Genomic DNA, 12319 nt, shown 5'->3' with positions numbered 1-12319 from the left:
CGGAGCGGCCGAGCGAACCGGGGTAAGCTATAAAACAGGGGGTCTTCAAACTTGGCCCTTTGATGACTGGTGGACTTCAACTCCCAGAATTCCTCAGCCAGCCATGCTGGCTGAGGAATTCTGGGAGTTGAAGTCCACCAGTCATCAAAGGGCCAAGTTCGAAGATTCCCCGCTATAAAACTTCCGCCGAGAGAAGCCGCTGCGGCGCTTCGCCCCGACCTTCCCGAAACAAAGCGACATTCTCTCCCACCCCCTTTCCCCCCCCCTCTCCCACGGCCGGCCGCCGGGACGCGTCGACGTCACTTCTCCAGCGCCCGCGCGCCAGCCGGCGTGGGCGGGGCCTGCCTGGGCCTTTCCTGCGTATCGGTTGGCCTCTATTCTGCTGGCCGGGGTTTCCACGCGGGGGGGGAGGGGGGGACGGGGGCGTTCGTTGGTACGCCGCCTCCTCCTCCTCCTCCTCCTCCTCCTCCTCCTCCTCCTCCTCCCCCCTCCCCCTCCCGTTCGGAAGACGGTTGATCGGCTATCGCTGGCTCAGGCGATAGGTTTCCCGAGCGGGCATCCAGGAAGAGAAGCGCGCATTTTCAGCTTGCTACTTGAACCGTCAGGTACGTTGGACCGCGGAGCATCTCTTGGCGGCTTCGCTTCGCCTCTGGCCGGTGCTTCCACCCGCTCGCCGGTGCCTAGGAGCAGGCCCGAAGTTTTGGATCCCCCAGGCGACTCTTCCCTGCCAGCCTGCCTGCCTCGGTGTCCGCGGAAATAGGCAAAACGATTTCTTGTGTTCCTTCTGTGCAGGCGCGGCACCGGCGTCCTTGCATTCGTGCAGCGAAAGGACGGCCGCCTCTTTTATTTTATTTCCTGGAGCCCCTACGAAGTGGATTTGAAAGAAGCCTCTTGTCTGCTTACCCCAGGGGTAGGCAACCTCGGCTCTTTTATGACTCGTGGACTTCAACTCCCAGAATTCCTGAGCCAGCAGGGCTGGCTCAGGAATTCTGGGAGTTGAAGTCCACGAGTCATAAAAGAGCCGAGGTTGCCTACCCCTGGCTTACCCGATGGTCATCATAATTTAAAACGGAGCTTATTATTTGAAGAACTTTTTTTAGTTCGCTCGATCTTATGTTGTGATTGATTGTAATGGCGCTTTAGTTGTGAGCTCATGATGAGCCGGCACCCACGGGGTGGTCCTCGACTTACAACCACAATTGAGCCCAACGTTTCTGTTGCTGAGTGAGACGTTTGTTAAGTGAGCTTTGCCCCATTTCTTGCCACAGTTGTTAAGTGAAGTACTGCAGTTGTTAAGTTGGTAGCAGAGCTGGACACTGCCACTGTCATAAATAGGAGTCAGTTGCCAAGCCTCTGAAGTTTGATCATGTGACCATGGAGATGGTGAAATGGTCATAAGTGTGAAACAGTCATAGGTTTCTTTTTTCAGTGCTGTTGTCACTTTGAATAGTCACTAAAGCAGGGGTGTCAAACTGCCGGCCTGCGGGCCAGATGCATCATCCGGATACATGCGCGACGCAAGTTTGACATATCTGCACTAAAGGAACTGTTGTAAGTCGATGACTACCTGTACTTTTGTTACTACAATTGTACAAGGGAGTGTGGCAAAGCAGCAAACTTAAAGTAAAGGTATCTAGATATGGAGCCAAGGATTGCAGGAGGCAGATTCATGTTAAATTGAACTTGAAAGCAATGAAAATAAAGGCCAGAAGTGCAGTGGTTGGAGTTTTGCAACATTACAAAAGTTGCTTCTTCAGCCTACTCTTTTTGGAGTTTTAGTTAGTAGTCTGCTACACAGAAAAGACAAAACAGAATGAAGGACTTTCAAGACTGCTGATGCAAAGCAGACATAGTACCCCAGTTGTTTGAGGCCATATTGTGTTTCTCAACAGCATGCCTTAAAAAAAAAGTGAAGCAAGTGACTTTGGTTGTTTAACAGGGGTCTTCAAACTTGACCCTTTTATGACTTGTGAACTTCAACTACCAGAATTCCTCAGCCAGCATGCCTGTCTGAGGAATTCTGGGAGTTGAAGTCCACAATTCATAAAAGGGCCAAATTTGAAGACCCCCGGTCTAACGAGTGGATAGCCAATTGAGCTTATAAATAAATAAGATCACAAGTTGCAAAGATAGATTGAAAATTGGAGTGAAAATATGACAAAAAGTTTTAAAAGTTAGCAAGGATTGGAGGCTCTAGGAATATACATTTATACATTCCACAATTGTTCCCTCACCTTTAGGAAACAATTAAGTTTTTAATTTTATAAAAGATACCACATAAATGAATAAGGAAATACAAAAAATAATTGGAATGCTAGGAAACCACCATTCTATGATCCCTTAAACATGGCCCCTAAACATTTTTTTTTAAATTCCATTTGTATCCCGCCCTTCTCCGAAGACTCAGGGCGGCTTACAAGCTTAGCAGTAAGCATTTAGTCTCAGAAAGCATCAAATGGTAATTATGTCTAAGAGTGTGACAAAATTTAGTGTTTTTCTAATCCAGTAAAGAGGCAAAAGCAGAGTTGATTAGATTTTGGTATTATTTCAAATTCTTGGCTACATTTTAGTATTACTTCAAATACTGACGCACAGAGACACAATTGAAGGTAGTATTGCTAGGATTGGTTATGGAGTTAAAATTGTGGCTGGAAAAGATAAAATGCCAATATGCACATGTAATACAAAGATTTTTAATGTATTGCCTTTGAGAATGCATTTCCATGTTTTGTGAAGCACAGTCCCAGAGACCATAAGATATATTCCTCCTGATATACTTGTGAAAGTAAGGTAACAAAGTAAGACTTCCTGCTTTGAATAGTAATTTCTCTGAATTCCCTTAAAAGATTAGCTTTTTCATAGATGGGAAGTTCTGATGCTGAACCCTAAAGTGAAAAGACTGATGGGGGGGCAAGGTTTATTGCTAGAAGGTATATCTAAAATAAATCTTTGGCCAATGTTCCAGATTCTTATTAAATCAAAATTTAATGGTCCATTCAAGATGTAAATTGACTGGTATTTATCTATGTTACAGCGTTTAGCAGTAGTGAAATATCAAAATGAGCCGCCGTCGAAAGCGTGCTCCTCCCATGAGGATGAATGAAGAGCAAAAGAGGCAACTCTGTTGGAATATGCATGATGACCAGAAAAATGATATGTTAGACGTAGATGTCATGGCTGAAGACCATCCTGTTGCTGGTACAAGTTCATCTTCTGCTGTACATATTGTGATAAATGATGATAGCAGGGATGAAGACTTGACTCGCAAAGAAAAGAACCCCAAATCCCCAAACATCTTAACACTTGTAGATGAAGCAGAAGATTCTTGTCATCTATTGTCATCTATAGCTATACAGCTAAATATTTTGATACTTCCTTATCAGCCTGATCCTCCCTGGAAAACTTTGCTTGGAGAATTTACACTTCAGCTTCTTTCTGAACAACACTTAAGTGACAATATCCAGAAAAGAGTGTTGACCTTGATGACCGCAGAATTTAGTGATCATCTGCATCTTCTTGTCCATGTAAATGATATTATAAAGGTGGACAAAGGGGAAGAATCATTGCAGAGTACTTACGAACTAGATGTTTTAGTTGAATCGTCTTTAAATAATGAAATTATGGAAAATTTAATGTGGCTGCAGAAGAAAAAAATAATTGTACTGTATCAAAGATCTGGAGATACTTGTTCTGTAAAGGTAGTCAATTTATATAATTAATAGAACATATCTACTGGTGAATATATTTGAAATGAAGAATATGTACAAAGGTCCCTGAATAGAATATTGTAACTAATGTCTTTTATCTGCAAATGGAAAATATGTTAGCATCAAAGATAGGAGTATTTTCTTTAATTCAATTTATTCTATATGCAAAGTAGATTTTACTAGATTTTATTCTTTTGCAGGACCTATTAACTAGCATTTCTGAATAAAATGTTAATTATGCCAGCTAAAATAATGAAAAGCTTTGCCCCAGCATACTGTATCTTAGGGAGTATAGTTTTCATCTGTTTTAAATTTTCAGTTGGGATGTGCAAGTAAAACTCTCCCCTGAGAAAGTTTAAAGCTGCTGTTCAGTCATAAAATTTCCTTCCTGTAGAGGAATATAGAGATAGTTCTGTAACTTATTATCCAGACTCCTAACTTGCCTATTTATTTAAACTTAAGGAATTCTTTATCTGTAAATTGGATTTTAGTGGAATCTTTATTATTTATTTATTTATTTATTATTTATTTATTTATTTTATTATATTTATATACCGCCCTTTCCCGAAGGACTCAGGGCGGTTTACAGGGTGATTAAAACGAAAAATACAAGAGTATTTTTTTATACAATTAAAAAATTAAAAAATTATATCAATCCCTGAACAAATAAAAACCCCAGTTAAAATTAAAATTAAAATTCTCAGCCTGGGCTAGAGAGCTCGAAGAGCCAGGTCTTCAGGTCCCGGCGGAATGAACGGAGGTCGGGGGCAGTCCTAAGCTCCACTGGCAGCTGTTTCCAAAGGGCAGGCGCACCCACTGAGAAAGCCCTCCCCCTGGGTGTTATCCGCCGGCAATCTTTTACCGCCGGCACCCTGAGAAGACCCTGTGGGAGCGCACTGGACGAAGGGAGCTTGATGCCGGCAGCAGGTGTTTCCTCAGATATCCCAGACCCTCACCATTTAGGGCTTTATAGGTCATCACCAGCACCTTGAATCTCACCCGGAGGGCAACCAGGAGCCAATGCAGCTCGCGGAGTAGAGGTGTTACATGGGAGTATCGGGAAACCCCCATCACAACTCGCGTGGCCGCATTCTGCACCAGCTGAAGCCTCCGAGTGGTCCTCAAGGGCAGCCCCATGTAGAGATTGTTGCAGTAGTCTAAACGGGAGGTCACGAGCGCATGAGTGACTGCGTAGGGCATCTCGGTCCAGATAGGGTCGCAACTGGCGCACCATGCGAACCTGGGCAAAAGCCCCCCTGGTCACGGTTCCTATATGATCTTCAAAGTTGAGCCGGGAGTCAAGGAGGACGCCCAAGTTGCGAGCCCTATCAACGGGGGGTAACACCTCATCCCCCATCGTTAAAGGTGGAATGGTCTGGTTAACCTGAGATGCCGATATGCACAGCCACTCAGTCTTGGCAGGATTGAGACGAAGCCTGTTTCTCCCCATCCAGACCTGGACCGCCTCCAGGCACCGGGACATCACGGCGAGGGCATCGCTGGGTTGGTTTGGGGTGGAAAGAAAAAGTTGGGTATTATCAGCGTACTGATGATACCCCACCCCGAAACCACGAATGATCTCACCCAGCGGCTTCATATAGATGTTGAAGAGGAGGGGCGAAAGAACCGACCCCTGAAGAACTCCACAAACAAGAGGCCTCGGGGTAGATCTCTGCCCTCCTGTCAACACCGACTGCGAGCGGCCCAGGAGATAGGAGAACCACCGTAAAACGGTGCCTCCCACTCCTAACCCCCTGAGACGCCGCAGTAGGATACCATGGTCGATGGTATCAAAAGCCGCTGAGAGATCTAATAGGACCAGGACAGAGGAACAACCCCTGTCCCGAGCCCGCCAGAGATCATTCACCAGCGCGACCAATGCCGTCTCCGTGCTGTATCCGGGCCTGAAACCCGATTGGTATGGGTCCAGATAATCAGTTTCCTCCAGGAACAGAGGAAGCTGATGCGCCACCACACTCTCAACAACCTTCGCCAAAAAGCAAAGGTTGGAGACTGGATGATAGTTATTTAAAACAGCCGGGTCCAGGGCAGGCTTTTTGAATTTATTAAATAAATTAAATGATGTATGTTTGTGTGTATAGCATTAAATAACCAAAGGTAAATCACAAATATAAGCTACTAATTAATTAGAAAGGAAATGCTTTTGATATAGCCATATTGTTATAAACAATTCTTTTATCAAATACGGTAGTTAACATTTTTTTAATTTAGCAAATTTTATTATGGGATATTTTTTTAAAAAACATTATAAACTGAATAAATCACATTTTATCCATAAGTTAATTACTAGTTCTTCTAATGTTTTCTGTAATTTCAGTTTAACTCCCTCAGTCCCACCACTGCATTTAATTGAAACTGAAACAACGTATTTATTTTCCTGCTCTGCTGGTTTAAATACCACCTATAGAGGTTATCATATGGAAAAGGAAATGCAAATCATTGATTAGATTACTAGATTATGGTTCAGCGTTTTATGAATACATATCAATAACGGGTGATTTAATTATGACTCTCCTTCACTAAATATAGTTTGGCCTTTAGTTATTTTCATCCAGGATTCTCAAGATCATTTGCCTCATTAATAGGATGTGCCCAGCTTTCTTTTCCCTTGCAGCTAATAATTGGAATATACTTACGAATCCCAAATAATAGTTACGATTTCAATTTTTAGGAAAATATTAAAATATACCATTATTACTAATAAAGGAGAATATGTGCAGCTCAGGGTTGACATGAGGGGTCCTTGGTGCTGTCTGAGCTTGCTTGTTTTCTTGCAGACGTTTCATTACCCAAACTAGGTAACATCATGAGTGCTAGTAAGGAGTGCAATTTGCTGTCAGCTTTATATTTTGGTGCCTTGCCTGTCAGCGTTTGTAGGGGTAGTCTTAGAGATTCTTTGGTTGGGTCAAGAAACTGCGAAAGAAGCCAACAGCAAACAGCCCAACCAAATAATCTCTAAGACCACCCCCACCAGCGCTGACAGGCAGGCCACCAGAATATAAAGCTGACAGCAAACTGCACTCTTACTAGTACTGATGCTGTTACTTAGCTTGGGTAATGAAACGTTTGGAAGAAAACAAGCAAGCTCAGACAGCACCAAGGACCTCTCATCATTATAACTTAGCCTGTTAAATTACTTTCACTATTCTTAATGACCCATTGTCTAAACTGGTATCCCTTTCATTATGAAATATGTTAGTTCTCATATTGCAACCAGTCTTGGTGAATTGTTTTAAGAATTGGCTCAGTATATTTGAGGAAAACTAGGTTAGGAAAGGCAGCTTTAATGTTCTCATTATGATTTCATTTGTTGTTATTTTTATTCTTTGTATATTCTAAAGTTGTCTAAACTTTTTTCCGTGAACGTTTAATTCACAGGTTGGAATATATCTTCTTGAACTTGGCATAAGTAAGTTAGAATTCCTTAGCGATGGTGGGGGAAGAATAAGAAAGGCTAATCAACTCCTTCAGAAACTGATGGAAAAATTTTATCACTTTGTAATTCCAGGTAATCATATTTTTCAGACCAGATGCTTTAAAATATATCTGTTTATGAATGATATTATCACTTAATTGTGAATTCTGGCAGAATCTGTGCCGTTGTTTGTTTGCCAGTTTTCTCTATATTATGTTAGGTTTTGGCCATTTACTGCAAGTTCTTTTAAGAATGGCAGCCTTTGCTCAGTTCTTCAACATAAATTTAGCATTAGTTGGTTGCTAGGAAAATGCTTGTCTTTCTGCCCTCAAAATCAGTATGCTGATAAGTTTGAGTTAGGGTAAGATTTACAACATTATTACTGTTATAAAATCCTAAGAAAAAGGAAATGAGTGAGGAAGATACTTCATTTCTCTTAGCTAGTCTAGTACCCCTTGTGGAATATGAGAAATTAAAGAGAACAAACTAGATGTATTTGGAGTAGTGAGAATATTCTTATAGACAATTTGGAATGTTATCATTAGTTTGGATGTTTTATTGTGGAAATGTGTATGATCTTATATTCAAATTTTCTTTTTGCTGACAAAGAGTTAAATGATTATATATATATGTGTGTGTGTGTGTGTGTGTGTGGTTATATGGTTATATGGAATCTTGTATGATTCCTATCTAGTTATTCTCCCCCCCCCTTTTTAAAAATGTGAGTTGCCCAGAACAATTTGGGAGTCAGACAACCTTCCAAATTTAAATAAATCCCATTCAACAACCAACCTTCAACTCCATATTCAACAAAGATTCTCTAATTCAAGCCTATTCACTTTATTGTACACTTTTTAAAAAAATCAATACAAGTTCAATAAATTAACTTTTTCAGTGGACAGCAGAAGAGCAAGAATCTAGTCTGCCCCCTCTGCCCAGCAAAAAGCCATACTACCACTTTCCCAGTTTTGTCATCTCTCTCAGTAACGTATCGGTCAGGATGCTGCCAAATGTATTCCCAGACACACATACTTTCCTTTTGCTTTTTGCATTTAGTTTTACTTCTTTTCACAATAAATGCATCCCTTCATTCGGTGCGGGTCCAGTTTTCATGTTAAACAAGTCCCATATCTATTCTGAAAACTCCAGAAAGAAATTACACCTGTATTTTAACATTTTTTCAGGTACGCTAGCAGTGCCTTTGTCCTCACTGTTTTGCAACATTCTCACACATTTATTTACAACATTCCCCCCCCTCCGGCCTTGGATACTAACATGACATTTGTTTCCATTCCACTTTCTGACTTAATGCTATTGTTATAGAAATCTTTTAAAACACTTCTTCTAGCATTTTTTCACATTAGTTTAATCCTGGGTTTTGTATAACTTTTACTTTTTTAATTTTATTCACTCTGTTTAATAGTCTTTAACTGCAAAAAAGTTTTTAAAAATTTATATTAAAACTGGTCTCTGTTTTCTCTGCTTGTTTTAAGCTTAACTGCTTTTTTCTTGTTCTTTGTAAATGTCTGGACACCATATACAGTAGGTTTCTCTCATTCTCAGTTTTTGCAACAATAATTTTTATGTGCATTTTTTCTCATCCCCATTTTTTTCACATTGCATTTCACCAAGGCTGCTTTTTTATTCTTTATATTCTTCTTAATATAACTCACTGCACTTAATGTGTAGCACTCTGATAATTCTTGTTCCTGATAATATATAAATCTTCCCATTCTGTTTTCATATCTTCCACTATCCAATCTACTAGGAGATTAATATTTCTTCTCATACTTTTGCTTACAAGATTTGTACTTTCTCTTTCTGCACTTGTTCTATTTTCATTCTTATTGATTTTACTTTTTGTCTTCCACACCTATTTTTTCCAAGATTCACTTTTAATGCTACCAAATAGTATTATTTCAAATTATCTCAGCATTTTTGTATCCTTTACAGTATTAATGATCTCACATTTTATTGCAGGTGAATCAGTTATGGATTTAGATTTCTATTCATTCCTTTACCATGTGTATATATAACCCTATGCTTAAAATTCTTATTAAAAATCTCTCTTTGTTGGCAGATAACTTACCTCAGAGCCTTTCTTATTTCCTTCCTGTCTCCCAGCTATGTCACTTAACTGAATGGATTGGATTCATTTGCACAATTTCCCCTCAAATTCATCTCAGTGTTTACTGGAATATATCACAATCTGTGGGTTCCTAGTTTCATAAGGAGCCATAGTTACATAGATGACACCAATTTATACTTTCTGACATACATTTTAGCCCTTTCATTTTTAATGAAACCTGCTGTTTCAGTTCCCTATATTCCTTCAATTTATTTATCAAATTTTGAAACTGCCTATCTCAGTCAACACATATTCATCACCTCACTCGACGAGGCCACCTTAATTCACATCTTATATCCTTCCATTTTTATTAATTTGCAATATTTCTGCATAAATAAAACAATTAAAAATGGAGGTGTGGTTCATTTTCTTCAATAAATGAATAAACAATTATATAAAAAAATGAACAAATATAATGTTTTTAACTCAGTTCTTAAAGTGAGTTCTCTTTATCTAGTTTTAGGATTTGCGTGGAAAACAATGTTTTGGGTCATATTTATAGAGAAATATTGAAAATTCAATATTCAAATGGGTTCACTAACTTAAATATTATTATATATTCATAACATTGTTTCATCAGATATTTATTCATATATTTGTATTTTGAGGTGTTGTTTTCTTATCCCTCTTTGAAAGCTTGGAAGCATTGTTGCACTAAATTATTATGTTTTTAATACTCATACTTTTTTCAACTTTTTATTTCTTATGTACTTTAAAAATGTTTGTGTTACTGATAGTCAATAGCTCTGTACATTTTTTTAGACATTCTGGAAGAAGACGAGGAATCTGATAGAGATATAGAACGGCAAAATATTGAAGAGCTGTATGACTATGTGAGGCATGTACACCAAAAAGAGATACATTTTTTAAAGGAAAACGTACAACATTCTGCATTGATTCCTGTACTCAGGCCATATCAAAGTGAGGCTGTAAATTGGATGCTGCAGCGTGAGAACTTTAGATATATAACTACCAATGGTAATTATGTCACAATAGCAGCAGGAATGCGTACATATACAACATGTTAATAGTAGAATACATGATGATGTACTATGAGGAAATCACCAGCTCCTTCTTTTGGTTAATGTTGCTTAATGACATCTTTAGAAACTATAGAAATATTAGCAAATACTATGTCCAGTTTGCATAGTAGATCAATAGAAAGGTTAACATAAACTGTATTGTATATTAGATAAGCAGTCCTTAAGCATTGCATCAATAGTGGCATTCTAATCTAGCATTTCTTTCTAAAAAATGACCCCATATTATTAATCCATGGAGGCTCTAGTTAAGAATAGCCACTAATATTTCAGAAACACAGATGTTTTAAGAAGAGATTTTATTGAATGCTTTTATATTGTGGGAAGGGATTGAAATTAGCACAAAGTTGCAAGTTGCAGTCATGTGACATTGTGTTTAACATTCACTGGTGATTCACTTAATGATCACAGCTGGAACTGATGTGATATGTCAGTATGGTTTCACTTTACAACATTTTGCTTAGCCACAGAGTTGCCGGTGCCAGCTTTGGCCAGTAAGTGAGGACTACCTGTATTTTTATATCAAGTACAATTTAGTTAAAATGGTTCCATATAATGAGGAATGACTTTCTTCAAAACTTCAATTTCAACTTCCAATTTTGAGGAGATGTAAAGTTCAATGAATCTCATTGTCTTGTTCTTTTCTTTCATCAGATAATGCCATCCACTACTTATGGAGAGAATTTATTACTCTAGATGGACTAAAGCTCTACTATAATCCTTTTACTGGCTGGTAAGGATGGACTGCTTTAATACAGGGGTGTCAAACTGCAGGTCCATGGGCTGGACGCATCATACGGAAGCTGCGCCCACCCCATTGCCAGCAATGGCAAAACCGTCCCAATACGTTGCGTGACATCACATGACATCATGAGTTTGACATGTCTGCTTTAATATATCCAAAAGCATAACATTGAAACGAGTGTAGCTGATACTTATTTAGAATTCTAAATATTGAATTCAGTAAGTTAGTTGCATTTGTAACAAAAATCCATAATTTTTTATTTTCAGTGTAATCCGTGATCGACCCGTTGCTGGGCCTCGGTGGCCTGGAGGAATATTAGCAGATGAGATGGGCCTTGGAAAAACAGTAGAAGTCTTGGCTCTTATTTTGTCACACACTCGTAAGGACATCAGACAAGATGCTCTGATGTTACCAGAGGTGAGAAACCTGCATTGTGAGTGGATAAAAGTAGTCCCAATATTCAAATCCATTTTAGTTCATTGATTGTAATTGGAAGTTACATTTGGAATATATAAGCAATGATTTCTCCTAAATCTGTAACCTTTAAAGTTTGTAAAACAATTTTGTATGACTTTATTTTTCTTTTATAATTTGTGTCAAGAGAAAAGATTTAGTTGTGAATGTAATTTGCTGGAAAAACTGGAATGAAGTAGAAAATCATATCATAATTCTACAGGATTCATAACAATCAGTCTTCATTCTTAAGCATTATTTTCCTCCCTCCCCAATCCTCAGTTTAACATTGTTTTCCATTTCCAATTTATCTATCCTAGTGAATGTCTCAAAAGGACTATGCAGTCTGCTTGAGCTTTCATTTCCTTTCAGCCTACTTGAAACATTGATACTTTACTACCCCTAAGCTTTTCACTGTCTACCACAGTGTTTGGTCACCTTTTCAGTCTCTTTCCCTGGGACATCATACAATGACACACTGTCCCAGGCATTTAAAAAGTTCTACAGTATCTCACAAAATTCTGGTGGTTTAAAATTTGCTTTATTTATGGGCCTCAACATTTTATTCTGGAGTTTGTCAGTCCCTGGATTAAAAACACATTTGTTCATAAATTCAACAGGCATAGGTGTTCATAACATTATTTACATAATGGAATCCAAATATGGATTAAGAATTATTGTCTCATTCTCTATTATACATTCCCTACTCACTAAAGTCTGGTATGTTAATCAGTTAATGAATCATATAAATGAACCATATAGATATTCATCTGGTTGTTTCAGGATCACATTTCAATCTGAGTCTTGAAT

At 38.8% G+C, this 12319-nt stretch overlaps 1 protein-coding gene across 2 annotated transcripts in view; it reads left to right on the top strand.

Annotated features, from left to right (window-relative positions):
• Positions 1-341: 341 nt before the first annotated feature.
• Positions 342-12319, top strand: part of SHPRH (SNF2 histone linker PHD RING helicase) — a 56863-nt gene continuing 44885 nt past the window's right edge. The window contains exons 1-6 of one of the 2 annotated variants that reach the window (XM_083367460.1): positions 342-605; positions 3035-3198; positions 7107-7236; positions 10034-10249; positions 10966-11044; positions 11323-11473. In XM_083367460.1, the coding sequence (XP_083223586.1) occupies positions 3169-3198; positions 7107-7236; positions 10034-10249; positions 10966-11044; positions 11323-11473 (606 nt within the window). In that variant the 5' untranslated portion in view covers positions 342-605; positions 3035-3168. Of the gene's footprint in view, positions 606-3034; positions 3699-7106; positions 7237-10033; positions 10250-10965; positions 11045-11322; positions 11474-12319 lie in introns of both variants that reach the window. The other variant, XM_083367459.1, reaches the window with a different exon arrangement.

The sequence above is a fragment of the Vipera ursinii genome (assembly GCF_947247035.1).
Source record: "Vipera ursinii genome assembly, chromosome: 1".
In the NCBI taxonomy this organism is placed as follows: Eukaryota; Metazoa; Chordata; class Lepidosauria; order Squamata; family Viperidae; genus Vipera; species Vipera ursinii.
This window is presented reverse-complemented; position numbering and strand designations above follow the sequence as displayed.